At 35.1% G+C, this 26,678-nt stretch overlaps 1 protein-coding gene and 1 long non-coding RNA gene across 52 annotated transcripts in view; one reads left to right on the top strand and one right to left on the bottom strand.

The window, feature by feature from the left end:
* The first annotated feature begins 970 nt into the window (after positions 1 to 970).
* Positions 971 to 5,409, top strand: LOC136846734 (uncharacterized). Of its 2 annotated transcripts, none has more exons than XR_010855514.1 (3): positions 971 to 1,099; positions 3,856 to 3,947; positions 4,727 to 5,409. It is a non-coding gene; the product is annotated as an uncharacterized lncRNA (long non-coding RNA). The 2 variants fall into 2 exon arrangements; XR_010855515.1 differs by lacking the exon at positions 971 to 1,099 and adding an exon at positions 1,920 to 2,044.
* Lpin (phosphatidate phosphatase LPIN) overlaps positions 5,403 to 26,678 on the bottom strand; it is a 134,587-nt gene continuing 113,311 nt past the window's right edge. For 7 of the 50 annotated variants that reach the window (XM_067117878.1, XM_067117881.1, XM_067117882.1 and 4 more), the window contains 14 exons: positions 25,922 to 26,534; positions 25,467 to 25,669; positions 24,606 to 24,736; positions 23,549 to 23,787; positions 21,895 to 22,092; positions 20,842 to 20,986; positions 20,221 to 20,452; positions 19,883 to 20,062; positions 15,610 to 15,846; positions 14,935 to 15,211; positions 14,582 to 14,808; positions 14,223 to 14,326; positions 8,642 to 8,829; positions 5,403 to 8,316 (listed from right to left, as the gene is read on the bottom strand). In XM_067117878.1, the coding sequence (XP_066973979.1) occupies positions 8,673 to 8,829; positions 14,223 to 14,326; positions 14,582 to 14,808; positions 14,935 to 15,211; positions 15,610 to 15,846; positions 19,883 to 20,062; positions 20,221 to 20,452; positions 20,842 to 20,986; positions 21,895 to 22,092; positions 23,549 to 23,787; positions 24,606 to 24,736; positions 25,467 to 25,669; positions 25,922 to 26,534 (2,943 nt within the window). In that variant the 3' untranslated portion in view covers positions 5,403 to 8,316; positions 8,642 to 8,672. Of the gene's footprint in view, positions 8,317 to 8,641; positions 8,830 to 13,523; positions 13,965 to 14,222; positions 14,327 to 14,581; positions 14,809 to 14,934; positions 15,212 to 15,609; positions 15,847 to 17,218; positions 17,273 to 19,882; positions 20,063 to 20,220; positions 20,453 to 20,841; positions 20,987 to 21,894; positions 22,093 to 23,548; positions 23,788 to 24,605; positions 24,779 to 25,466; positions 25,670 to 25,921; positions 26,535 to 26,678 lie in introns of all 50 variants that reach the window. The other 43 variants (XM_067117849.1, XM_067117851.1, XM_067117853.1 and 40 more) reach the window with 20 other exon arrangements.

Here is a 26,678-nt window from a genome sequence, read left to right as displayed (position 1 = left end):
TCACTGTGATACATATATATAATGTGGTGGTCTATGATAATAAATACAGCGGTGAAAACACTGTATTCACAAATGACCACGGGTATTAATCATTAGTCAACGTATTCAGGTGTCGTCGCATTAAAACCAAATGATATTTAGGCTAATAATTTGACAAAACACTCACGCTCATACATGCACACATACATGCGTATGAGTGGGAAAATAAATTTCAGCTCACCACAATGAGATAAGACTTTGTGTGATTATTCTGCTCTAGATTACCGAACGGGGAAATACTGTCCCTGCCATGTGACTCACATTGCCATTGTCATCGACACGCTCAAGAGACCTCAACGAGCCGTGTTTTCCTAGATCTTTTGAATCTGACGCGGGGAAGTAATGTAGAAAACGTAGACCTAGGTTAAGAGCTGGAGCTTTGTTCAGCACCTAGAACGCACTATCATTCTTTTCATTAGTAACGAACATCTTTCAGTGGTAATAAAAGCATACTGAAATACGAGACTGATAGAGGACAATAATTAAAATTCCCATTTAAACACAAGGATGAAATTGTTATATTTTGTAAGTTAGGTCATGGTTTTATTTTAAATTAGTCAGTGACGCTTTATGCCCCCTGTTTCCAAATAGGCAACTCAATTGCAGAGCTTCTCTTCAAAGGGGAATAGATACGAAAACAATAACAGGCTTATTACCATCGCGTATAACAACAGAATTATTACCTTACAGAAGAGAGACCATTTCGTACTTTTGAAATGATGCTAAAAGAAACAGTTAATGAATTTTATCCCGCCTCGCGAAATATCGTTGGAATGTAATAAAATAAAAATAAGAACCCTGTACTTTATTTTCACAGTACCTGATAGTGATTTGTCGTGAAGATCTTCCTTCTCGAGAACAATAAGGAAGTGTCATAAGCGTTCTTGGGTCAACGCACCTCAAGGAAGATACTGCCTGATCTTCTTCCTCCAGCTTGATCGACCTGTTTTAAAAGAACTCGTTTCTTACTGCCACCAAGTAGCAGTGGCATCGTTCTCATTGTCAGACGTCTTGTCAGCGTGAATTCTGACGAGGAAAGGGACGATCGAAGGTTAACGAGGTACATTATTGAGCAATGTTGCATAATAAAGTAGAAAAACAACTAAAAAGTCGTTCATTGTGAGAGGAGTTGAGGTTGCATGACCATTCATCTTTAAATTGAGTATACTTACACATGTATGTTCATATATGTCTGAATAAGAATGAATAGAGAGAGAGAGAGTTAGGTGATGATTTTCTCATTCTGTTAACCTGGACTTTTATAAATGGACTTTGTGACTGATAAACTCAATCTGTAGAAGTCAGTCTTTAATAATAAGTGTTAATTTCAGACTAGTCATCACCATACCATCATCATCATTTTTCCTTCTTATTCTTATAACACATAATTCTTTAAAAAAACATTTCGAGGAATAGTAATAATATAAAGATTGGGAATACGCGTAGTGCGATCTCACAACGCTCAAAAACAGAAAGAAATCTTTAGTTTCTTCTTAAAAGATTTGATATTTTCATTACTGAACTGTTTAAACATTTATATTTCATTTCTTAAGTTGTTAATTGTCTTTTATCGGCTGTTTTGACTTTTTCGGGGTGCGGTTGTAAAGGTCACGACCCTAACCAGCTCAGCTGTCAATTCAGAGAAATAAGAATTTTATGATCATTGTATTCAGATTGTTCGAAAAAATAGTTTTCCTGTTCCTCCGTGAATCTTTATTTATTGTTGTGTTTATCATTGAATATTCTTCTTTGTGTAACAGTATTTTGAGGTAAAGTATGCCTTATAATATTAGACAAAGGATTAAAAGTAGCAAGAATGATTCAGAACGAAAATAGGCCTAAGTCAAGAAACGAGGTAGGCCTAAAGGGCTGGAGTTTTCGAAACTTGTTTTTGTGGACCGAAGAAAGAGGAACCAGGCCGTTGAGGCTGTGTGCTTTTTGAGAATTTGAGATGATCCTTAGGCCTATGGCCAGCGTTTTCGTAAAGGATGACAGTAGTCATTAGGTAATTTTCATAACTCTTAATAGGCTTAATCTGTATAGGCCTATTAGCAACATTCTTATATTTCAGTGATGTTAGTTTTAGTTAGGGTTAGCCTATGGTGGCCTATGCCTAGAGCCTATTATTGTATTTGCTTTGTTTTAGCTTACCGGTAGGTTTAGCTTATTTAAATTGTATTTTCTTTTATTTTGGTCAGTTAGGCGTAATGACCCAGGTAATCAACCCTACAGTTTAGGGGTCCAGATTCACTGCATTATGTGAAGTCAAGATCAGCACACAGATTTATCAAATATTTATTGAATTAAGAATTATTGTGGCCTATATTAATATTTTGACTCGTACGGAATGTTCAGCAACTTGCCTTATGCCTTACTTATTATGCCTTGAATGTTAGGTTAGTGACCAGTAGAGCTGATGATGAATTTATATATATATATATATATATATTTATATATATATATATATATATATATATATATATATATATATATATATATATATATATATATATATATAATTTACATATATATATACATGTATATATATATATATATATATATATATATATATATATATATATATATATATATATATATATATATATATATATATATATATATATATATATATATATATATATATATATATATATATATATATATATATATATATATATATATATATATATATATATATATATATATATATATATATATATATATATATATATATATATATATATATATATATATATATATATATATATATATATATATATATATATATATATATATATATATATATATATATCAGCCCTTGCATATTCAATTAAAGGAACTTTCCTAAAGCTGTGTTTGCAGACAGAGGCAGGTCACGCTGTGTGCTTTTAAGTCATGCTTTCAAGGTTACCATGAAAATAGCAGAAATGTATTATAAATTATTTTACATTACATACAATCTGTAATGTGTAAATGCTCACTATGATTCATGACTATTAATGGCTACCAAGCAATAATACATGCATTACATGTACACTGAACACAAGAGGTATTTGAGTATTGGCTGATTATCATGTAATCGTAGCCCCACACAAAATGGAATTATTTGAAGCCTGAGAAAACCGCATTATAATACTGAGCACTGCAGATGCAACTATCGTCTTTAATGATCCATGTATAAGAGATTATCACCTTTCAGGGCATTATTATTATTATTATTATTGTTGTTGGTCGCAGTAGTAGGTCATTATACTTCTAAAATGTATGCAGTGTATGGTAAAGGTAGGAAAATATACCCATAATTGTCTGCATTGATATGATGACTTTACCCAAGGTGACGACACAATTAGTCAAGTGAAAATAATTAAACCATCTATCCCAAGGAAAACAAGCAAAGTTATTAACTCGTTGTTGGATTAGTTAGGTTTCGTTATGAGGGAATTTAGTTATTGGGCCAACAGATGGCAAGGCCTTCATGTTACTTGTTCTAGTTTTCTTATCTGTCAGAAATTAGCGAGTGTCATAGTATTTTCTTCTGCAAAATTTGCACTATAAATCATTAGTAGTAGTAGTAGTAGTAGTAGTAGTAGCAGTAGAAATAGTAATGGCAGTGGTATTTTCACTAATATAGGTTTAAAGGTCGCTAATTAGTAGCAGAAGCAAGGAACAAAATGTCTTAGGGACCGATATTCCTTTGGTATAAACAGTGCCAAGACATAATCCTTTGGTATAAACGGTGCCCAAGCTGTTTATGTGTCCTTCCACATAAGACCTAGCATAGCAGTTAAATCAATAAAAAATCTATTCTCTTTCCAGGGATGAAAAGGTTGCCTACCAGTGGGAATTCAACTCAGAGACAATGCAGTGGAGAGTCGCTGGCAGTAGTAATGAGCTACAGGATACATAGGGTTTGTTGTAATATTTTGGTCTTGTTCATTACTCATTTCCTAATTAGTTGAATATAACTCAAGAAGACCCATTCATATGTGGTCTGAAGGGTAGAATTTCCAGCTAGGTAAGGTTAGATCAGGCTAAGGAAGGTTATATTTTTTGTGACAGTGATTGTTGAATCACAAAAACAGATAGTGATCTTCGTTTATCACAAAAATAGATGGTGATAACATGGGGATCTGATTGAGTTAAGTTGATTCTGCACCGCTCAGCCACAATGGCTGAGACCAAAGATGTCGTGATGGTGGTTTTTAAAGAAGACCCAAGACCCATTTTGTAATTTTCTTTGTTCATTTATGAAAATAGATGATAACACCACAGGGATCTGATTGGGCAGATTGTCCCCTGGGTTCTCTCCCTCTCTCTCTCTCACAAAACTGACACATTTATATGGAACCCGTGAAGATAGGGTTACCAAGGATTGCATTGCAAAATAGCATGAAAGATTAGAGTAGCAGTACTGTACTCCTTATAGCAAAAGTGCTACTAGTATAACTAGTATAATAAACAAGATATGATCAAACCATACGTATCAGAATTAGTTACATATTTTTACTTTGGCACAACTAAATTGTGAAATAGTTTAAAGCAGTTATGATCTTGTGATTCCCTAATGGTTAAGCACAGAGCAAATTTGTTACTACTTTCTGCCGTCTTCTGAACTCAGGTGTATCCACTTTATTTTTCATTTTACATTTAGCTTTATCACTTTTTTTTGTAACTTCTCTCTTTGCAGGCTGATTTCCCTTTGGATCCCTCTTGGGTTTGTAGTCTATCAACTCTGCCCCAGGAGGGTTTTCAGCTGTAGAATCAAAGAAGGAACAAAAGAAAAGAATGGAGGCAAAGCAAAAGGCTAAAAAGTGGGTGCAGTTAGGGGGCAAAGGGATGCTACAACCTTTATATAAGGCCTGCAGTTCACCTCTTGAGGTGCAGTGATGGAGATTTCAAGACTTCCTTCCATGGAAGGGTAAGTCTCCATATAAAAGCCAGGGTTTGTATCCTCATAGGGACACATGGCATAGTTTTAAGATAATCTGCATTTTTCCTAGGTATCCAAACTATGTCTTTCATCATAATCCCACCTCTAACCACCCCTCGGTTGCCCTGCTACCAAAGGAAAAGTGGTGGTGGCAGGTGCATTTATGGATGGTTCCCTGACACCCCTTATTAGCTTCTCGCAGATTTGAAAACCTTGTTACCAAGCATCAGTGACTGGACCAACTCTTGCTAAACATATCCACATAATGTAAAGACTAAGTTTATATATCTAGGTGAAATACATATCTTAAAAATCTGCCATGTTGAAGAGAATGGGGTACATCTGGACTCTCAATCCTTCCCTTTAGTAGATAGCCAGCATATGCTCTCAACAAAGTTTACACTATCTTTTTAATAGGATAAAGACAAGTTAATTCTATCAGACTCATTTATTGGCATTATTATCACATGACAGCAAATAAAATAAGCACAAAAAAGCATTTCCTTTTCTTCTGACAAGATCAATGAATGGGAGGAAAAATATTGAAACAATTTCTATACAACACTAAACTGATCAGTTGCCTCAAGGTGTTAATGAAAAGAAATTTAAAGGACTAAGTGAACACTTAACGAATTTGAAAGCATTTTGCTAATCAGCAGCACTTCTGAGGGTTTATTCCACAGTACTTGGATACCTTTCAGTGTAACATTAACAGTGAACCACAATAATGAATTTATTACATAAATGTTCAGTTCTGTGAATTGATATTTCAATACCAAAATAGCTCCCCTCTGGCCTACGTATTTTCTTACTTAACAGAAAACAAGTTATAGTGATAAAATTAGAATATATCAGCAGCTGTGGAATGTACTAGAAGCTGGCAACTGAGAATGCCCATCCTCAAAGATTTTAATGCTACTGACTTTAGGGTATTCAAGACATTACTGTATACAACACATTTATAACCCTTACCTGAAACAGTATCCTGAAGTGACAAACTGAAGTCAAAATTTCCCAGAATAAAAATTAAGGACTGCTGAACCTAGCATCTTTAAAAATATTTTACCTGCACTCATTTCTTTGAGTATTCAAGTCAAAACAAAACAAAAAATTATTACATCACTTGGTGTCACTGCAAATTACAGTACTGTATTAAGCATAACTAACAAACTGAACACACTGTCTGAAAGTTTCAGACACAGAAATGCACAAATCAAGACGTATTGTAAATGCCATTTGGGTATACCAAAAGATAAGTTGTATAATTAAACTCAGGTAGCAATTCCTTTAAAACTACATTTGCTATAAAAGAAAGAATAATCTAACTTAAACATTACCATATACATATAAAACTATGAAACGTATGAGGATAGGAACAAACTGTATATTTAATAAAATCAATCTGCCTGATACAAGCAGAGTTTGTACAAAATGCACAATTATATGCAACACAAAAACGAAGCATCTTCCAGACTGTAATTTGAAAAACATCTATAAGATTTTAAAAATGAGCTCTACTGATGCTGAAACCTCCATTAAACCAAAATGGCTTTCTGCATGGTTTCCAGAGATATTAACAGTAATCCATCATTTCATGTACAGTACATAAACTTCTTAATTGACTTTCAAAACTTTGTTTATTGTACTTTGCTTTTTCAAACTTGGCTTTCTTAGAAATACAATTAACATGATTTATTTAAGAAACATGAACAGTTCAGTTACATTACAGGGTACACCCTTTGAAATCCAATGCAAATGTTATCCATGCTCTACTGGCTCTTCAGATAATAAAATGCATATACAACTAATATTATCACAGAGAACCTTGATATTGTATGCAATACATTTCCATCCCTCAGTGTTCAAGGATTTTGCTTGTCTTTCCTAATCTCAAGATGTGATTTAGCCTACAAAATAAACTGATGAAAACAAAATCAGACCTTCAAAGAGTTTATTCCTTAACACTAGCTACCATCATACCAACACAGGATCTTGCTCAGAGAGAGAATGTATATGAATGCATACTACATAACTGTGGTATAAATATCTGATGACAAAACTTGCATCCCTTCCCTCCATACTTCAAGAGTACATAAATTGAGAATGCCTAACCAAATAACATGACATGTCGCCTACAAGCACCGTGGTGGATGTGTTCAGCAAATCACAGTCGAGAGCACTATACAGATGATATCACAAAACTGACTAATTGTCTCAAGGAATGGACAACCACAGTGAGTCTCCTACCCAAGAGAGGGAACCTACTTATTTCCATTTGAAACTAATTCTCATGTCAAGTTTATAACCTAAAAATTCAACATGGGAGAACAATACAAAGTACTGTAGTTGCATATAGTGTACACTGGTTTCACTTATATCTAAGAATGCAAAAAATGAAATATACATAATAATGAAATGTGGAAAATGATATGAAAAGATGAAGAACTGGATCCGTACGAAAAAATAAATACTGTGTAATGAAGTCCCTGAATAACATAAAAGTGATATGCTTTGATTCTACACACTTGAAAAATTCAACAACATGACATAAATGACAAGAACCTTAACAGGTTAACTTCTACAACAGATAATATCTAATGTTTATGGAGTTTACTAAACATAACAAAAATGACTGTTGCTCAAAGGCCAAACTTTTTCAAAACAAAGTAATTACTTGAAGGGGGTACATTATTATTTTTTTTTTATAAAACCTATTATTTTATCCTGAAACATAATATCACATTAACTGAAGAGTATTACATAAGTGATCTGTTGCCAGATTTACAGAAGAGAAATCTACTATTACTGTAGTCGGCATTAACTTTGTATTTCCTAAATGACTGTCAACTTTTGTCTATAAGGACTAAAACAGGATATAAAATGACAAAAGTTTAAGTTTTGGAATAACTCCTACTAGCGAGTATCTAACCAACACATTGGATCGTCTTTTATAGGTCTGTGGCTAAAAAGGTGTCAGAAAAATTTTGACCCAGCTTGCTTTGTCAAATAAAAAATAGTTATGCCAAAACCATAGGCTTTTACTGCAAGTACCGGAGGTGAGGGGCCCACCGAAATAATTTTGCCCTAAACTGCAAAAAGTTTCAAATTCCTTAATTGAAGCAAGCTTAAAGTAGAGACACAAAATCACCAGAGTAAATTAAATCAACTCTTCCGCCAAAAATACTGAAGAAATTTAAGAATGGGATTTAGGTAGAAATATTGGCTACCTCACATCCACAACTTGTTCAGCTCTCTCTAGTCTCTGCAGCATACACAGGTACTCTTGTCTTTGGAATGTTGAAGTGAGTGCCCTATTACTTCAGAGGTTTCCTAGCCATTCTGGGTATCTGCAAAAATAAAACTGTCACTAAAATAAAAATAACACACCACTTATGGAAAAGGCCCCACAGCAAATCCCTTCCACTTCAACCTCTACACACATTACTTCCCTAATCTCTACTCATCTCTACCTTGCCTTCAATCTCTTCCTACACTTCACCTTTGACAGGCCATCTCTGGTCCACCTCTTAATTAAGTTTACCACAAAGGTAAAATTCCAAGTCCATTATAATACCATCAACAGCTTCAGTAGTTACACTAATATGAATTCTTTCAAGGAAATCACAAAAAATTAAAAATCCTCCAAAAATATAAGTGTCCAAGGGTACTTACCAACAATTAAAATGTCTAATTACTACAGCAGTTATTTTCCTCTTTCCTGAGCAAGGGCTGCTTCAATTTCAATGGACACATCTGGTAATGGAGGCCGCCAATATTGTAAAGAAGAAAATTCTCCTAAAGTCTCCTGGTGGGGTATGGAAGGAAACATGTGATTGGCGATATCACACAGGTTGGAGTATCTGTCAAAAATAAAGAAAAATACAATATTACTCACAGCTGTTCCATGATAGTGTTCAGAGAGAAAAAGTAGAGAAAACTCATGTTTAGTCCATAAAGGGGAAAGTCTGACATGGAAACATCAATGAGGAGGAATAATGATTAAAGTTTATACCATAATGGAATTTCAAGAGAAATTTTTTACAATGAAAAATAATGTCAAAACACCTCCATCAACAACATGATTCAAACTGCAATATGATCCTACAAGCCCTACTGTACAAGAGACACTTCTGCACAGACAGCACTGTACATATAAATGTGGGAATCCTAAATTACGGTACTGGCTTTACAATATTCTCTGTACATCTTTCAGCAAAAAAAGGATACTGTAATACACTACGTACTTAGAATACATAGCCCATGTTACAATATTCTCCATAACAACTTCAGGCAAGTTAACATGTTAGTTTTATTATATTAATAAGTCTTCCCATGTACTCTAAAAAAAAAAATGATTGGTTGAAAAAAAAAAAAAAAGATTGGTTGAAAACCTTACCAGTTTACATGCCACATAAAAAATGTCTTAAATGCCACACATACATTATTCTTCTTTGTGTATTATTTCAAATTAGTGTGGTTTAATGTCTTAAATGCCACATACATTATTATTCTTTATGTATTATTTCAAATTACTGTGGTTTTTCTTGTGCCATTCATTATTCTTTTTGTATTCTAACTAAACAAAACCTATTACTGTACTCTATTACTCTGTTTAAGATCCATATATAGAAAGAAAAAAATGTGCCATTCAGGTCTACATATTCTTAGTTACACTATTCCACAATAAGAAATTTCTATGCAGAGTGAAGGTGACCAATCATGAAGGCCTCCAGCCACAACCTGCTTTATCCCTTACTAACTTTGATTGCTTTAATAAATTACTGGTACTGTATTATTTCGTCCCTTTTTTTGTGACCTCGCATCATGTATTCTAAATAATTTTTCCTTTATTAAGATACACTCTTACACTTCTGTTCTTTTATCTTGTATTCATATAATTTTACATGGAAAAAATTGTAGATAACCTATTATACTGTACTAAGAATTCTTAAATTCATCTATTACTGTACTTCTTAAGATGCTAATAATACTCCCACTTGAATCACTGACCTAAATGGTCGTGGTCAAAGTCCTCCACTCTAGGGATGACATTTTGTAATACTAACATTGGCACGATTAATGTCTAAATGAATACCTTTTCTTTAGCTGCAAAAAACGCATAAACTGTGTCACATGCTATGTCCAACTTTCAGTCAAACAGAAAATATCAGCATGATAAATAAGTGGGGCAAAACTTTTTTACTAATCCAGTATGAGCTGTACCATAGTCCTGTCAAACTTTTGATAAATTTATAGTAACTGCCTCATAGTGCATAAGTACTGTATAGAGTTAACAACACCTCAGCTCTTATAACAGTACTTTTCCTTAATTTTAATGAAAAAATCTACTCTCCCTCAAAGATAAAGAAAAAACTCAAAGGAGGGAGAACTTGAAAAAAAAAAAACTCAAAGGAGGGAGGAAACTTGGAAAAAAAAAAAAAAAAAAAAACAAACAAACTCAAAAGAGGGAGGAAACTTTCCTACTGAATCTAGGTAACTCATGAGAACGGAAAAAAAAAAAAAATCATGTTTCAAACACTGAAAAAGGTAGCGAGAAGAAACCAAGCACAACTGAGGTAAGGTAGTAATGAAAGGTAGTTTATCCACAAAAGTGATAGAAAAAAAAATCTTTGCTCTCTATCCACATATGACTGGCCAGGCGAAAAGTTTGGGGACACTACTTTATGCAGTGCTCTCTATTCACATGTGACTGGCCAGGCGAAAAGTTTGGGGACACTACTTTATGCAGTGCTCTCTATTCACATGTGACTGGCCAGGCGAAAAGTTAGGGGACACTACTTAATGCAGTGCTCTCTATTCACATGTGACTGGCCAGGCGAAAAGTTGGGGACACTACTTAATGCAGTGCTCTCTATTCACATGTGCCAGGCGAAAAGTTAGGGGACACTACTTAATGCAGTGCTCTCTATTCACATGTGACTGGCCAGGCGAAAAGTTAGGGGACACTACTTAATGCAGTGCTCTCTATTCACATGTGACTGGCCAGGCGAAAAGTTAGGGGCTACTACTTAACGCAGCATCCCAACGCTATCAACAATCCCTCTTTCTTAACAAATTCACCTCCTTCAAATCTCAAAAAACCAATCCTTGCTGTTATCAACCTGGCAGCAAAAAAAGAAAAAAACCATTTCTTAACACTAAAATACCAGAGAGAAAACCCCAAATATTTTTTTAAATTTCACAAACTGTTGTGACTATTCAATAACCTTGGAAGAGGGGAGGGGGGGCTTTGTAGGTAAAAATACCCACTTTGAGGCCATCATGAACTGCCTAAACCACTTGTAACTAAAGCTAAATTCTAACAGTCTGACAAAACTGGTAATATAAATGGAATACATACACAGTGAAAACAATTTATGAAGTGTACACGCTGTCCTGTGCACCATTAACCTAAATTGTTTCCTTGTTACAGCAGCTGGAATAAATTAAATACCAGTTTTCAACATGAAAACTGTTACACTAAGTAACTGCCCACATATATTACATGTAGTTAGCAGGTAATGCAGAGATCTGTAATAACTTCTTGACTGATGTAATTATTAAAAACTCACTTGACATGACTTTCTTCCAAGTTTTTAAGATGTTATAAACATAAGTGAACTTGAAAATGGTGTTAGGATGGAAAATCCCAGAGAATGTTCAGTGCAAAAACCTCATGGAAAGGGGACAAATAATGCAGAGGTTAATCACCACCATTACAATTCACATAAGACAGTTCCCACTGTAAAGATAACCATACACATGAAGATAGTTGGCAGCACAAGCTACAAGCTTTCTGAAACCATGCCATCCATGTTCTTAATTTCAAGCTTCAAACCATTTAGATCATGTGACCAAAAAATTTGGAATCTTTTGTGGTTTGAGAGGCAGGAACATAAACTGAGCTGAACCTAGTACCACCAATGTCAGGCAAACACAAATTAGGGGGCAATTCCAAAGTCACAGTTTACTTCGTGTAATATAACACAGCTGGTGAGGTTTCTTTTCATAACACTCCATTAAAATGGAGGATCCATCACAACATTTTCTATGAATTAAATTTATTGCCAAGAAAAATCAAATTAGCCATGATGTCACCAATATGTACCTTTATCAAGGAAATGTAGGTCAAAGGTTAAAGTGAGGAACTTAATCATGATAAACACAGGCTAACCAGAAGACTTGGTGTTGGCTTATAATTCCCTATTCTAATTTTCCATTTAATCAGACCATTTGGTTAAATTGAAACTTGTGGGACTGGCCCAGAGAAATTCATTCATGAGGGTAATAAGTTCAGCATATGAATGAAGCAAAACTCTGAGAGGTTACACACCTAAATGGAATGAGACTGGGAGGGATAAAACAATGCAGCCCAGGAAGATACTGCAATGAACCATTACCTACAGTGAATGGTACACAACACAATATGTACTGCTCCCCCTATACTACACAGAACAAAATCAACAATGACTATTACAGTATGTACTCCCAACCAACATAAACCAAAAATAGTCAAAACCACACTGATGTGTAATGATCACCTAGTTGATTTTTTTTTAAGTACTAAAGGGTTACCTTAGTAAAATACATACCAAGGCTTTAGCAACAGCAGAAATCCCTGTACATCATAACACAACTGTTGAACATGGAGAAAACTCTATTGTGAAAACAAGTCTCCCTGAACAGCTGCATTCTAAAACTATGCTACCTGAATTCAGAAAGGAAATTGTTTTCAAGTGTAAACTGAATTTTAATAGTCTCAGAATTCATGTGCTGCTAATCCGTATCTGTTCAGTCCAAACTGATGCCTTAACTCCGAAAAAATGTAAATTTGAATCTTGTTTTCCCAAGATCCTAAAGGTTACACTTAACAAGGCACAATCAACAATGATGACAAGTCACAAGGTTAGTACTTCGACAGAAACCATAATAATCCATTCCCAGATGCATGCTGTAAATGTAGACAACAACATTAGTAACATGAGTTCTGCAAGGCATTTCACGTTAGTAGTGTTCAAGATGAAGAAGCAGATTCTTTGATAGGACAATATGCAGTTGATGTTATACTTCATCCCAACATTTCTCCCCATTTCATAATCTCTCAAATCCTTTGTGGCTATGATCCTTAAACTGTACATTTATTATCCATACGCTAATATTTCTCTAGCTTTGGAGGGATCCAACTATCCGCTGTTCATATGCCAACAATTTCTCAAGACCAGGGGAGGAAAAGGTTGTCAAGATACTGCCAAATCAGGAAGAGGGACACAATTCCTTGACATATGTTTGTAAAATGCCACAGGCAATAAAACTATCAGCACTTGCAAGAAATAAAATCTAGCATACTCAAGTGTCTTTTCAAAATATGAGCAAGGGGAAGTTTAAGAAAGAAGCTCTAGTGAAAATAATGTACTAGGATTCCAAGGCATAACAGAACGCCAGGATGCAGCACAACATCTGAGGAAAACTTCTGGCACCCAGAAGGCTAAAAGAACAATGCAATGCAAGCTCAAGGAGTTATTAAAACTGGCTGCGCCACACATCAGACTCTTACTCTGCTTAAGTGAGCACATTATGCAGATGAAAAGCTTCTCTAACCTTCCTGACGATAGCAATCAAGGAGTCATCCAATTCGAAGAGGGCCTGGTTTTTAAGAATTCCTCTGTTTCTGCTAGTACCTTATTCCTTTCATGCATATTTGTACGTTCTTTACTTTTGGGAAACATTCTTTACGAAATGTTTCACTTATTAATTTTTCAAGTTTATTTTATCCCCAAAATGGGGCCTCTCAGCTTACGATCCTAGAGAGATTAAATCTATACCAGTGGGGAATCCTTCCCAATCACTGTCAATATTATCATCTAAGAACATGTCACTGGTGTCACTTTCATCGCATTCACTATCACTGTACATAAAGTTAATGAGATTTCTAGGAACCATTGTCTTCTCAATGGGAGGAAATATCTCATCAACTACTTTGCTTTGACGAACATAACTGTAAAGATACGCAGCAAATCAGTTTAAACAGTTTAGCCATTCTTCCAGGTTATAGCATTTTGTTTATAAAAATAAAACTAGAGAGATATAAAGCCACCAAAGCCTCTGCAAGGCTACAAAGTACAGTATACTATATGTATACTGTGAAAATTTAGGATGTCAAACATTAGGAGTATATACAGGAGTAAGACTGAGAATTTTTACATTTAGTTTATAATGAAAGGACAAATGTAACAAAAACAAAATAACCACTTACGAGGACTGGAATGTTTGTGTCAGTTCATGCTTCAATTCTCCCCGATGATTTATGGTGAATATGCGGGAAATAGGGATGCCAACAGCACGATATGCCCAGACATCCTTAAAAAAAAAAAAAAATAAATAAATAAAAAAAAAAATTATCTACTGATGGATTACATGTTTCCTATAAGAATTATTACACTTATAAATTTTATATTTCAAAATTTTTTTATTTTTCAATTTATTGGATGAACCCTCCTTACAAACAGTAACAAGAGATTATATCTCAAAAATAACTAGCAGCACTATATTTTAGTTAAATTACTTACAATTATCATAATACAGAACTGACAATGAACACAAAATTTCACTTACATTAATCCTATTTCCATATCCTGAGTAGAATGGATTTCTCTCGGGTGCAAACAGAGCCTGAATATCTCTGAGACAAGAAATTTTGAATTCCTCAGGCTTCTTCTCTATCACTTCACGGTGGAAGGCCTGAACAAGTGAGGTAGGATTCAAAAGAAGAGGCCCGTCTGGCAAGGAGAGATCCCCTTGCTTGATGGATCTTAGGTAGTCACGAGTAATCCTAGCTTGCCCTGCAATTAAAACAAGATGAAAATAAAATACAAAAAAAAGTAGTGCCTTGTCTGTCTGTTGAATGAAGAAAATCATAGGTTTGAAACTTCAACGCAAAATTTTTTATATAAATAACTGCCACTCACCAATAGCTCTGGCTGAAAGGTAAAGGAAGTGGTATCCGTTATTCTTGATCTTCGTGAAGAGCTGAGCTACGCCACTCTGAGCCCAGTCTTTGCCAAGGATAGGCAGTAGATGACCCAGGACATCTGATTTGGTTATGGTACCATCAATATCAGATACAACAATCTTGGCATCATGATTCCATAGGAAAATATGACACTTGCATCTAGTAGTACCCTGGTATGCTGTTGTCACTGAGAACAACGCCTCATTGCTGCCTTCACGGAGATTGAGCTTAGCCTTAAAGAATAAAGATAAGTTTGTGAAAAAGAGTCATAAAATATAGACCACATTTACTTGAATATACTGGTTCGACTACATCCCTGTGAATACTGCCAAAACACAATTTTTCTACAACAATAAAACTGCACATTCTCAGGTAACAGGTAAAAACTATTAAGTAAAATGTATCTGTCCACTACTTTTAATGTATTTTACCCAAATATGCATAACATCCTAGGAGTTTATGAAATTTCAACCAGTGTAATTTAAAAGTTTGCTTCTACTGCAAGAGAATCAATGTACATATTGCATATCTATTTATCTTATCCATCGAAACAAATGCAATTCTGCCATACAGTATTTCTAGAAACCATTAAAACTGGGCAAGTGGGGAATAAAAAAAAAAAAAAACTTACAATCTGATCGGATGTTAACCTCAGACTCTTCTTGTAACGTTCTCCAGATGGCTGCCTTTCTTTCAATTCCTCTTGGTCCTCAGACTCTGAAGAATCAGTACCTGGTCTCCTGTCATGAAGTCCCTTTTTCTTTGGTGTACCAGGTAAGCTGGTTTGGGTTTCAGCTGCTGTTACTTCAATAACATTTGGATCACTGCTACTCCCTTGCTTGGCAGAACCAACAGCCTCTTGCATGTGCTGTGAAAAGACAGGAATATGCTTATAATTATTCTCTCAAGAACTATCAGCCATAAGATATCAGTATGCTAAACAACCAAGATGGCTGAGAGTAAAGCACAGAGAGATAAGATTACCTCCTGAGTAGGTGACACCAAAAATTATCTGTACTTCAGCATAACTTTGAAAATTAAGGAAGTATTCGAGAATGAGTAACAACTACAGAAGGAACAAGTATAACAGCAATTCTTGGTATGAAATGCCATATCGTCTCAAAAAAGTTGCTACCAATTGGCTCAAACCAGTGGAGATATGAAATTTTGTAAAAATTAATTCGAAACAAGAACTAGTGACGCAGTCTACAATAAGCTAAAATTGCATAAAAAAATGAAAATTTGCTTATGTCCACTTTACTTTTACAAGTTGAAAACTAAGAAAAAATACATACTGTAACATTTCAACACAAATCTTATAGAGTACTCCTATCTATTTATTGCTGTGCCTAAACATAAATTCACTTACAGTATTTGAAAATATCGGAAGCAACAAAAAGACCATGCAATCATCAAAATATATTTCTCATTAAAGCAAAAAAAATCATGCTGCTGGGTCATACCAAACAAATTTGAATTCTGTATGCAATCTGCATATAATTTTTCTCTTCCATGCCTTTTTTTCTTTGAATAAATCTGATTACACTAAATTTTCTACAATACTTTTGTCAATTTTTTTGAATGACAAGTACAATATTGTCCTAAAATATGCATCAACTGCAAACTGCAGCAAAGTGTTTCAAGTGTTTTAGGAGCTCTTAAATTGTCCTTCAAGACTAAGCCATTCCTAAACTGAGCACAAAGAGTATATAGCTAGGTTCTCATTTGAAAACTTCAAAAAATAATGCAAGTTGAATCTCACTAACGCTACTAGTAAAGAAATTCCTGCTATTCTATTACAGTATATCCACTATTTTACCCATAAATAATATAAGAACTAAGTCACAGAACACCAGAAAAAAGGGCAAAAAGATGCAATAAAATGTTTTTGCTTCACAAAAGCAGCCAATCTGTTAACACCTTTCTATTGAACTGTTTGGGTCCAAGGCCACGTAAGCACACAGCATGGCAAAACAACTATTTAATTGGGCAAAATGCATATAAAAGTAGACTAAAATAAAGATTATTTGGTCACTGCTGTAACTTAAAGCAATGAACAAGGGAAATGGAAAATACAGATTGAGGAGAACTAAAACTAGGCACTCAAATGCTTAGAAGCTATGTGCCTTATGGGGTGTACAGGAGAAGGATTTGAAATTACCAACCACTCGGCAGTTAGGCTTTCAAGACAAAAATAAATAGGTAAATGTTGTAAACTTAATAAGTACTGACATAAATACCTCAGTACTGAATAATATTGGGAGAGAGAGGGAGACAGGGATCGTGGAACGCATCTGGAATTGTATAAAACAGAATTTTTCAGATGTAGCCGAGAGAAAGAGAGAGAGAATCTTCAAAATAGCAAGCTATCGCTATTTACATAAAAATTAGTTACCTTTTTTTTTCATTCAAAAGTGTATAGTAACTATGCAAGCTGGAATCCTAATGTAAGTTTACAAAATGATAAGCATTGTAAAATACTGATATTTAGAAGTGTTGAGAATCAAGCAGTGTCATTACTAGCTATTTAAATTGTAATGAATAAAAATCTAATGAAAGCTACAGTGAATTAGAACATTACAATACTGGAAAGATAAAAGAAGCCTCAGGTTTGTTTTTTTATTTTAAATGGGAATTCTCAAACAAAACCACAGAAATAAACCCCTAGCTAACAATGCCCTTAATCTCTACATGATACGGAAAAGTAAAACATTTTTTCATAGTTGTTTTCTTTCAAATACACTACCCTTCATTAAGGTCATATGAGCGAAGTAGAATGAGAATTTCAGCCCACTAGTTATGCCAAGAGGTAATAATCAAATCAAAATGTTTCTACAGTATAGACAGCCTAGCTCTTAGAAGTAAACCTAGAAAGAGCAATAGCAACTGAACACCAATACTGTAGTAACTTATAAATAACTATTATTAAGGCTAGAGCAAATACCTTTACACAAACACAGATTCCACATTCCAATGATCTGTGGTTTGTGAAAGGTACAAAAATAAAAAAATCATAAATTATACTACAAGAACACTATCATCTTCAGTTAAGTATACCTTAGTTTAACCAGACCAGTGAGCAGATTAACAGCTCTCCTAGGGCTGGCCCGAAGGATTAGGCTTATTTTATGTGACTAAGAACCAACTGGTTACCTAGCAACAGGACCTACAGTTTACTGTGGAATCCGAACCACATTATACCGAGAAATAAATTTCTCTAATTCTTCATTGGCCGGCCGGAGACTCAAACTCGGGACTAGCAGCGTGCTAGCTGAGAACTCTACCGACTCGTCCAACAAGGAACTATCATCTTCAGTTAATTATCTTCATGCTTCACTGAATTTTTCACATTCATTGGTCCACACCATTTCTTTATAATTAAAGGACCATATTTTAATGGCAAACTCCTCAGTGCATTTTACATCTTTAATAAAAATCAAGAATTTATATCTTAAAAAAAAAAACTAAAGCTTTGTACAGCACTTCAAGTTAAGTGTACATTTTTAAAGATGACACATTTTACATCCTGAAAAAAAAAATTGCTTTCCACAAAAAGTAAATTAAAACAACACACCACTTTACAACACACAAAATTACTTTCTTCACAATGTTCACAAAATATCCCATAACTTGAATGATCTAAATTACAACATACATCTAAATCTCCTCAAAATCCGTGTAACATAAAATATGCCTAAACTAACAATGACAAACCAAATGCCATGACCCACTAATGAAAACGAAGCCCCAATTACTTCACAGTATGACTTGTTTCACAAAATTAACACAAACCTGCCTTAAAACTTCCACAATACAAATCTAACACCTACGGGTCAAACATCAATAGAATGTATAATGAAGATTTTACTGTTACTCAAGAATTCCTCAAGCTTTTCAGTGTGCATAAATCCCATATGATCCTTATATACAAGAGTGCCATTATAGGGCATAAGACATGAGAGACTTCTGATGTCACCAATTTGTGCATAAACCTTTGACAGTGTTTCAACACTGTTAGCAACCATAACATTGTGTGTAAGAGTTCACCTTACAAATAAAATTATATACATACCCATAGGAGTAAATGCAATAAATTCCTAAAGCACAAGCATTAATGAAAATTTACTTACAGTATCATACCTACGTTATCCTTACATAAAAACCAACAACCACTGTCAAGTAAGATTTCAACTTGAACAAATAACTTTAGCTAACCAATAGTTACCAGTTGCCCATCACACAGACACGCGCACACAAAACCAAATTGGAAGCTAAGTCATCATCTTCCAAACCCTACTTGCTTTACAGTTATCAAGTACCCATCTTTCAACATACCATAGAAGCCTAGCAATGATCAACCAGCAGTCCACAGTTTAAGAGGTAGTGAACCAAATGATACCCATTACCAAATAGGGATTAAGTTGAGAGAAAAAAAAAAAAAAAAAAACTGATCAACTTATCTTCAAAGTTTAAAAGATGGCCTGAAAACAGTGCTTCCCTCAACTTTAATGTTTGTAAATTGTACAACCTTCCCCTCCACTTCACAGACCCTTTGACTACTTGGGTAAATCTGCTTCATTATGAAAAACTGGATTTCATGCATCAACCAACATACACAATAGCTGGCACAGAACTCACCGTATAGCATGAAACACATTCCTAACTTGCATAATCTACTCTGCTTACACATACACTATTACAAAACTCAAAAACATAATTTCACATATATCACTTTGACAATGAAGGGACAAGTACAAAAATGTAATTACCCAACAAACAAGAGCCTTGAATACTGGAAGGCAGACCCACAATTTTCAGGATTTACTTAAGCAAAGTATAGCTGAGAAGTACCAGGGAACCAAGGAGCATAATTTGAAAAACCAGAAAATTGTATGACTTCTTACCTCTCTTGCTATTTCAGCACCTTCAGTCTTCTCAGATGCATTGTCTTCTTTCTTTTCCATCTCTTCTGATTCAGCTTGGTTGTTACGCCTCCATGAGAACCACGAATAACCTTTGGATTCGGATCTTTTCCTTATCTCTTTCTTTGGCATATGTTCCTTATAGAGCTGATTGGCTAATTTCTGAAAAATCAGTAAAATTTGCTACAAAATGTACACACTTTCATTACATATGAATAAAGGGCAACAGATTTACTAATTACAAAATATAGATCAAGTCCCACTAATCTCTACGATCCAGCACAAAAAGCTTTTCATAAATGTCAGCGAGTGCATCTTACCTGAGGAACTGGTCGCTGGAAGAGAACCAGTGACAGGATCTGTGGAGATGCTGTCATCCAGTTAAGGTACTTGCCCCCATACCTGATAACCAGGTTGGGGTTGTCGAGAATCTGAGGGTTTTCAATGAAGTCATCGTATGTGACAATACTTTGCAAGAACAAACTCTCAGGAAAGTCCCCTTCATATTCATGCAAACGTCCGCAAAGCGAGAATGCAATGTCATCATAACCTCTGTGGAAATAATGAGAGGTGTCAAATATTAATTGCATATATTAGAGCTTTCAGAAATTCATTCAAGTATTACAGGAACTCTATCTGCCTCAAAGACAAATCAAAGAATGCTAACCTCTCAAAATAATTTTTAAAAGTTGGACTGTACACAACTCATTCACAGACTTGCAACAATACAATAAAAGATAAAAATACAATAAGTAAACAACCATATAATGACTTCAGGAAGAATGAGATATTAATCCCTGTAAATATAATCACTCTAATAACCCCAAATTAAAATAAATCAGTATATTTCTAGTTTACCTCAAAAGTTAGATGCAAGGTATCATCAAGAAATTTACCCAAACCAGATTGGGTAGAGGGCGAGTATTGTGAAATTAACTTACTTATAATCAAAGATTGGGTGTCTAGAGTCTTCAAAGTCAGAATCACTACACAGCTTGGGTCCCCCAATGGCACCTTCAACACTATGTGGTGACTGTGGTAGGGAAGGTCCATTCCCTGACTCTGCGTCATCATCCTTGAGGCCACCTGAAATTTGACGCAAAAATGACACATTCCATAGCCCAAAGGCTTTACCAAACTCTTTTTATCAAAACTATAAAATACACAAAATTCAGTCACTATATAGTGTTAGCAACTGGGAGAAAATATGATAACTATAAAATAAATTGCCAAACTAGAATATGAGAGAATAAACAGCAATAGAGCATGCCCTTACAAACTATTATCATACATAGTAAAGAGTTAAAATTCGTTCATACATATGGATTACCCTGAATATCATGCTATGTTTAGCAATACAAATATAATATGGCATTTACTCTAAAAGGGTATTAGATGCAATTTTTATTCTTAAAGTCTTCATTCTCTTTACAGAAGAACCCTGTTAGTGCAAACATGCTGTAAGTTTGTCTTCATCACTGGCATTACATCTCTCTGTTAAAATCAAACTTACACTGAGCAATGCAAGGCACTCGCCTAAGTTAGTACATGGCAGTTAGATCAGTGTTACCAAACAGCTAAGGGGAAAAAATTAAATAACAGATGAAGTGTACCATCCAATTACACTAAAGTACACATCATGCAAATATGATACATTTCTATACTTTTGCACGTAAGTGTCCTGCTCAGCAGATAAAGTCCAGTGTTTTCTGTTCTTTCCAGTTTCATGTTCAAACACTGCTCCCATCTCAAATTCAGTGTGATAGTAAAAGGTTAGAGGATTACATCTCTCCATTCAGTTAAGAAAAAAAAGTGACTGGCCAGCTAAGTATGTGTTCTTCCAGCACTTGCCCTGACAAGGTTCAACCAAGAGGTAATCTGTAATTATTTCTGCAGCCTCAACAAAATCTGCCTGCTAAATATGAAGCTGTTTTCATTTAAGATAAACAAGAAAAAAGGTTCAACAGAATAGCATTTCCAGGTCACACTCATACCCGATGGGAAACTGCTGTTGTAGCCTTGTTTTTCTGGAACTTTGAAGCTACGTGGAAAATACAATGCTGCCACTTCAGGATCAAGCTCTTCCAAGTTGAGATCATCAAGGTAAATACCTTCGCTTTCGGGATTATGGCGAGCTTTCTTGGTTGCCCTCATGAAGCTAAACATACTGCCCAACACAGATCGCTCATCATCTAAGGAAAACAAGCCCACATATCTTTCAATCTCAAAATACTTCAAAGCCTAGTATTTACTTACAAAGCCAATTATCTACAACCCATTAAGAAAAATAAAGACAACCCAACATTAAATTAACCTAAAATACAACTGATATACCTTTGGGATTATGCTCATACTGTTTAAGTAGAGAGCAAATCAATTGCACAGTATTCCTTAATGATACTTACCCACTTGAATAAAACCATCAATAATACAGTATTTACATGAGAGAGAGAGAGAGAGAGAGAGATGGAAGGCAATAATGCAAAAAAAGGAAAAGGATATGACCTGCTCACCTCCCAAAGCCATATTTCAACTAAGTATGATGATAAGAATCTGCAGACAAGAAAACTTAACAGGCATTAGTGTACACATTCCTGTCTTCAATTAGATGATAGCAAGTGTTGTAGATTAGTGTTAAAGCCCATACATTCCTGTTATTTTGACATTAGCATGTATAAGTGGAATTGGGACGAAAAGCCTAAACTATAAACCTTAATGGGTTAGCCCTTTTTCACTTGGGTTACATAAGCATGTACAGTAGTATGAGTATAATGCAGTACTGTCAATCATAAAGTACCCAAGGCCAATACAATGTTTACTGAACTGTCTGCAAGATTGGAAAAGAAAATCTCTTTCATTCTGCTGAGGGACTACTGGTAATGTTTTGATATCAAATAAGAATTTTAGTTACACATTGGCTAAAAAAAAGTAATATTTAATGAAGGACGTTACATTTCCAAATCTTGTCTTCATGTAGGTGTAACTGTTCAAAACAAAAATTTTAGAACCTACACAACATGAAACAACACTGAATAAAAGTACACAATACAGTACAGTACTGCAAAAACAAATTTCACTCACGACTAACTACAAACACCCATATGCACTCTTAACTAATTATTTCAATGTCTAATTGTAAATATTCACCACTGTCTTTTATGTTGTAAATAAACCAAATATCAGGCTAAGGCAAAATCTCTGCTTCCCCCTCTAATTTGAAAAAAATCACTATCTGAAAGTTTTTTCTGCTGTGGTTCAGAAAGTGCTGGAAATTAACAGCAATTCTCTCAAATTCTCACCTCATTAACACATTGATTCATGTTACAAAAAAAAAAAAAAAAAAAAAACATTCAATAGGATGTGTCACATTCACAAAAACATAGATGCAACGCTAAAAACACAAGGACAGCATTCGACTTGCTAACGCAAAAGGCACGTGACTACATACTATCATCATCGTCTTTACCACAACATATAAACACTAAAGAGACGATGAATGATAAAAAGCTTTCCTGTACTATCTACTGAGACAACACCTAAGAGCATAACCACATCTCGATCTTTCGAAGGTGCCTAAAACTCTTTCTTTCCTTACAAAATGTGGGAATCCTTCTGACGCATCCAAGTGGCAAAAAAACCAAAACTAACCTTCCTCCTTGGAAGTCTTCCCATTCTTCTCTGCATTTGGGGCTGCCGAATCAGATTTCAGCGACAAACTACCTGATCTGGTGGGCGTCTTTGGCGGTGGCGTTGGCAATTCACCCCAAGTCCAGTACCACTTATTTTCATCCGTTTGGCTAGAGCCATCTGCAAAATCTGCCTTCTGCCTCTCAACCTCATATTCTGTGTCAGATTTGATGGGTGTTGGGGGTCTTGAGGTTGATGGGCTGTACCAAAAAGTTTGTTATGCAGTTTGAAAATATAAAACAATCCTTATGTATATCCATAACATGTCAACTCAAGCTTATATAAATTTGGTCTCTGTACATAAAGGTAAGTGACAAGGCACACTTTAAGATGCACACAGTGAACAAGAAGACAGTCTAAAGATACTACATATTATGGAGTTTTCAAATAAAAAATTTATAGATACAATGCCCTCATAACTTCCAAACTGTTAATAATAGTACCTATTCAGTCAATAACATTGTTGTACTTTTTTCTCTCAACTATTTAACACCACAAATATTATATCCATTGCATAAATGTGTTATCAAAATGTCCAACACTAACAGTGATAGAATCTACCAGTCACTTTGCCAGATATATATGCATTTTAACACAACAATGACCTCTAACTTCTCAATTTCTTCACACTCTTTAGATAACCTTGACACCACAAAGATTTGAATCTGAAATGAAGTGAATGAAAGTTGCATTTCTTCATTTGGTTTCTTTTCAGATGCAAGGCTTTGTGATGGCAAACATATCCAAAATGCGTGACAAAACCTAGAATGTACCAGGTCATGGCTTTTACAAAAATATGTACTAAACTGCTTACAATTAGCTTTCAAAAACATTACTTTTTATGCAGTTGCTTTAAACATAACAAATCTAAAAATTTAAAGGCATGACATTTTTAGTATTGGCACCACTCAACTCAACTGACAAATTCATAATACTATTCTACTGTAAGCAGTAGTTTTAACACATTTTTCTGGGAATTTTCACAAATCATAATTGTGTCAATGAAAAAAATAATTACCTGGGAGGAGGGCTGAGATCTGTATCACTAAACGGATGAAAATCAGGACCCATGGACCGTGACATTGCCCCACTCCACTCACTGACTACCTCATCCCGGGACTTTTCTCGGAGCAGCGGCATCGATGTTGACTGTGCCATGTGAGAGGTGGAAGTACAGGAACTTGGAGCAGACTGACAGAGTTAAAATAGGGCTGCTGTTCAGACTTTGGAACCTTTGGCAAGTTTGTTTATCACTACTGTACTGGGACTACAGACTTTCAAAAACTATAAAATTATAAAAAAATTTAATTGCTGAACCTAATGGAAAACCGCTAACACAAATTGAAAATTAAATACTTGTAAAAATAAGAGCAGCACCATGTCAATATAACTACATAAATAATTTTAATATTTCTAAATAAAAAGTTCATGGAAAGTTTTAATGGAAAAAAAAAGGATTTTGTTGCTAAAAAATTAATGCCAATAGAAATAAATTTAGCACTATTACAATTTATGTACAAAACGTAAGATTTTTAAGTTGCAGTATGATTGTGACATTTGCATTTCTATACTATTTCCACACACCAATACAAGAGATAGCCAAGAGTTCCTAGTATAAAATGAATGCACTTAATGCTGTACTTTAAACCAGCAAAACCAAGACAAAAAAAAATACTTTCTATCCTTAATCACATCAACAAATTACAGTTTTCTGTTGAAGCTGTGTAACTAAGTAGTACATTCAGAAAGCACATTCTGTTAGTACAGTAATATGGAATTGAAAACAAGTTGTCACTGCAAATGATACAACCTTACCATTATAAAATCAAAGAAAAAATTAACCTTACTCAAAAAGGTTCCTGGGAACAAAATTACCAACCTTGTCTGTGGACTCTATGTCATCCATTACAAATATTCCATCCTGATTAGTCGTTGGTGCTATTCCCGAATCTGGAAGCACGGCTGTCATATCTGCAACTTCACTGGTGGTTGAAGTGTCACTTGACTGACTGCCAGAGCTTTTGGGCCTATTCTTCTTTCCGTTGTAGCGCTTTTTGCGCTTCCGGCGGATGCTCTTGTTGTCTGTTGGGATACAAATGAACTTGTCAAACCTAATCCTATGATAATGAAACAACCATTCTGATCCCCCTCAGGCTAAGCACTAACATTTACCCTTGATTTTTTCTCTGTTAGTTTGTTTGCTTAAAGCCCAGGCTAGAAACATGCAACAGGTGGAAATGTTCAATTTTACTTTCCAGAAATAATTTCAGTTATGATAAACAAGAAGTTCCTTTCAAGAAACACAACACAAAGACCACTTAAAAGGATACTTACTCTTGACAGTTTCTTCACCATCGGTTTTACTGCCCCTGCCTTCATTGATCAAGACGCTGCGTTTAGGCCCAGCATCTTCAATGACCAGAGACGTAGATGACACTCCCTTTTTGAGGGCGCTGTTGAGATCTCCCTTCTTGGGAATGACCACTGACAAGGTTGGCCTATCCGTCTGAGTTTCCATGTCCCTCTGTTCCCGTTTGATGTTGTTCTTGCGAACTATTTTGATCACTCCTATCTCACTGGAATCCTTGCCATTGTTGGCAAAACTGTTTTCGCTTTCCACTCCATCGGACTGCACTGTTATAGTTGACTCTGTAACATCCCCAGCAGTGATGGTCTCTGATGACGGGGAGTCGTCTTTGCTATCCGCCTTAGAGGGATCGGTCGATGGGAAAGTCATGTCATCAACGCCAGAATCACCTGCGTGTCTTGCGTCTTCTCCTTTCATGAGATCATGTTTTCCACTCAGAACAGACTCTGGGAGAGGAGAGGTTCCCAAGAGGGGGCTGATTTCTACTCCTTCCTCTAACTCTTCCACGAAGAAGGCCTCTCCTGTCTCTCCAAGTTTCATGTGGATGTCGACAGGCTCTCCATTAATTTCAATATCAACCTGAAAAAAAAAAAAATAAAACACTCCCATAAATAACTTCTCCCTCACGAATGGGAATAAAAACATTTATGAGTACAAATAATAAAATGTCGCCTAATATTCCTATTCTTAAGTTGCACAGATGTTACCTAGGTATCCAAAATA

This window comes from Macrobrachium rosenbergii, chromosome 15 (genome assembly GCF_040412425.1).
Source record: "Macrobrachium rosenbergii isolate ZJJX-2024 chromosome 15, ASM4041242v1, whole genome shotgun sequence".
Classification (NCBI taxonomy): Eukaryota; Metazoa; Arthropoda; class Malacostraca; order Decapoda; family Palaemonidae; genus Macrobrachium; species Macrobrachium rosenbergii.
Note: the sequence above shows the minus strand (reverse complement) of the source record. Positions and strands in the feature narration are given on the sequence as shown.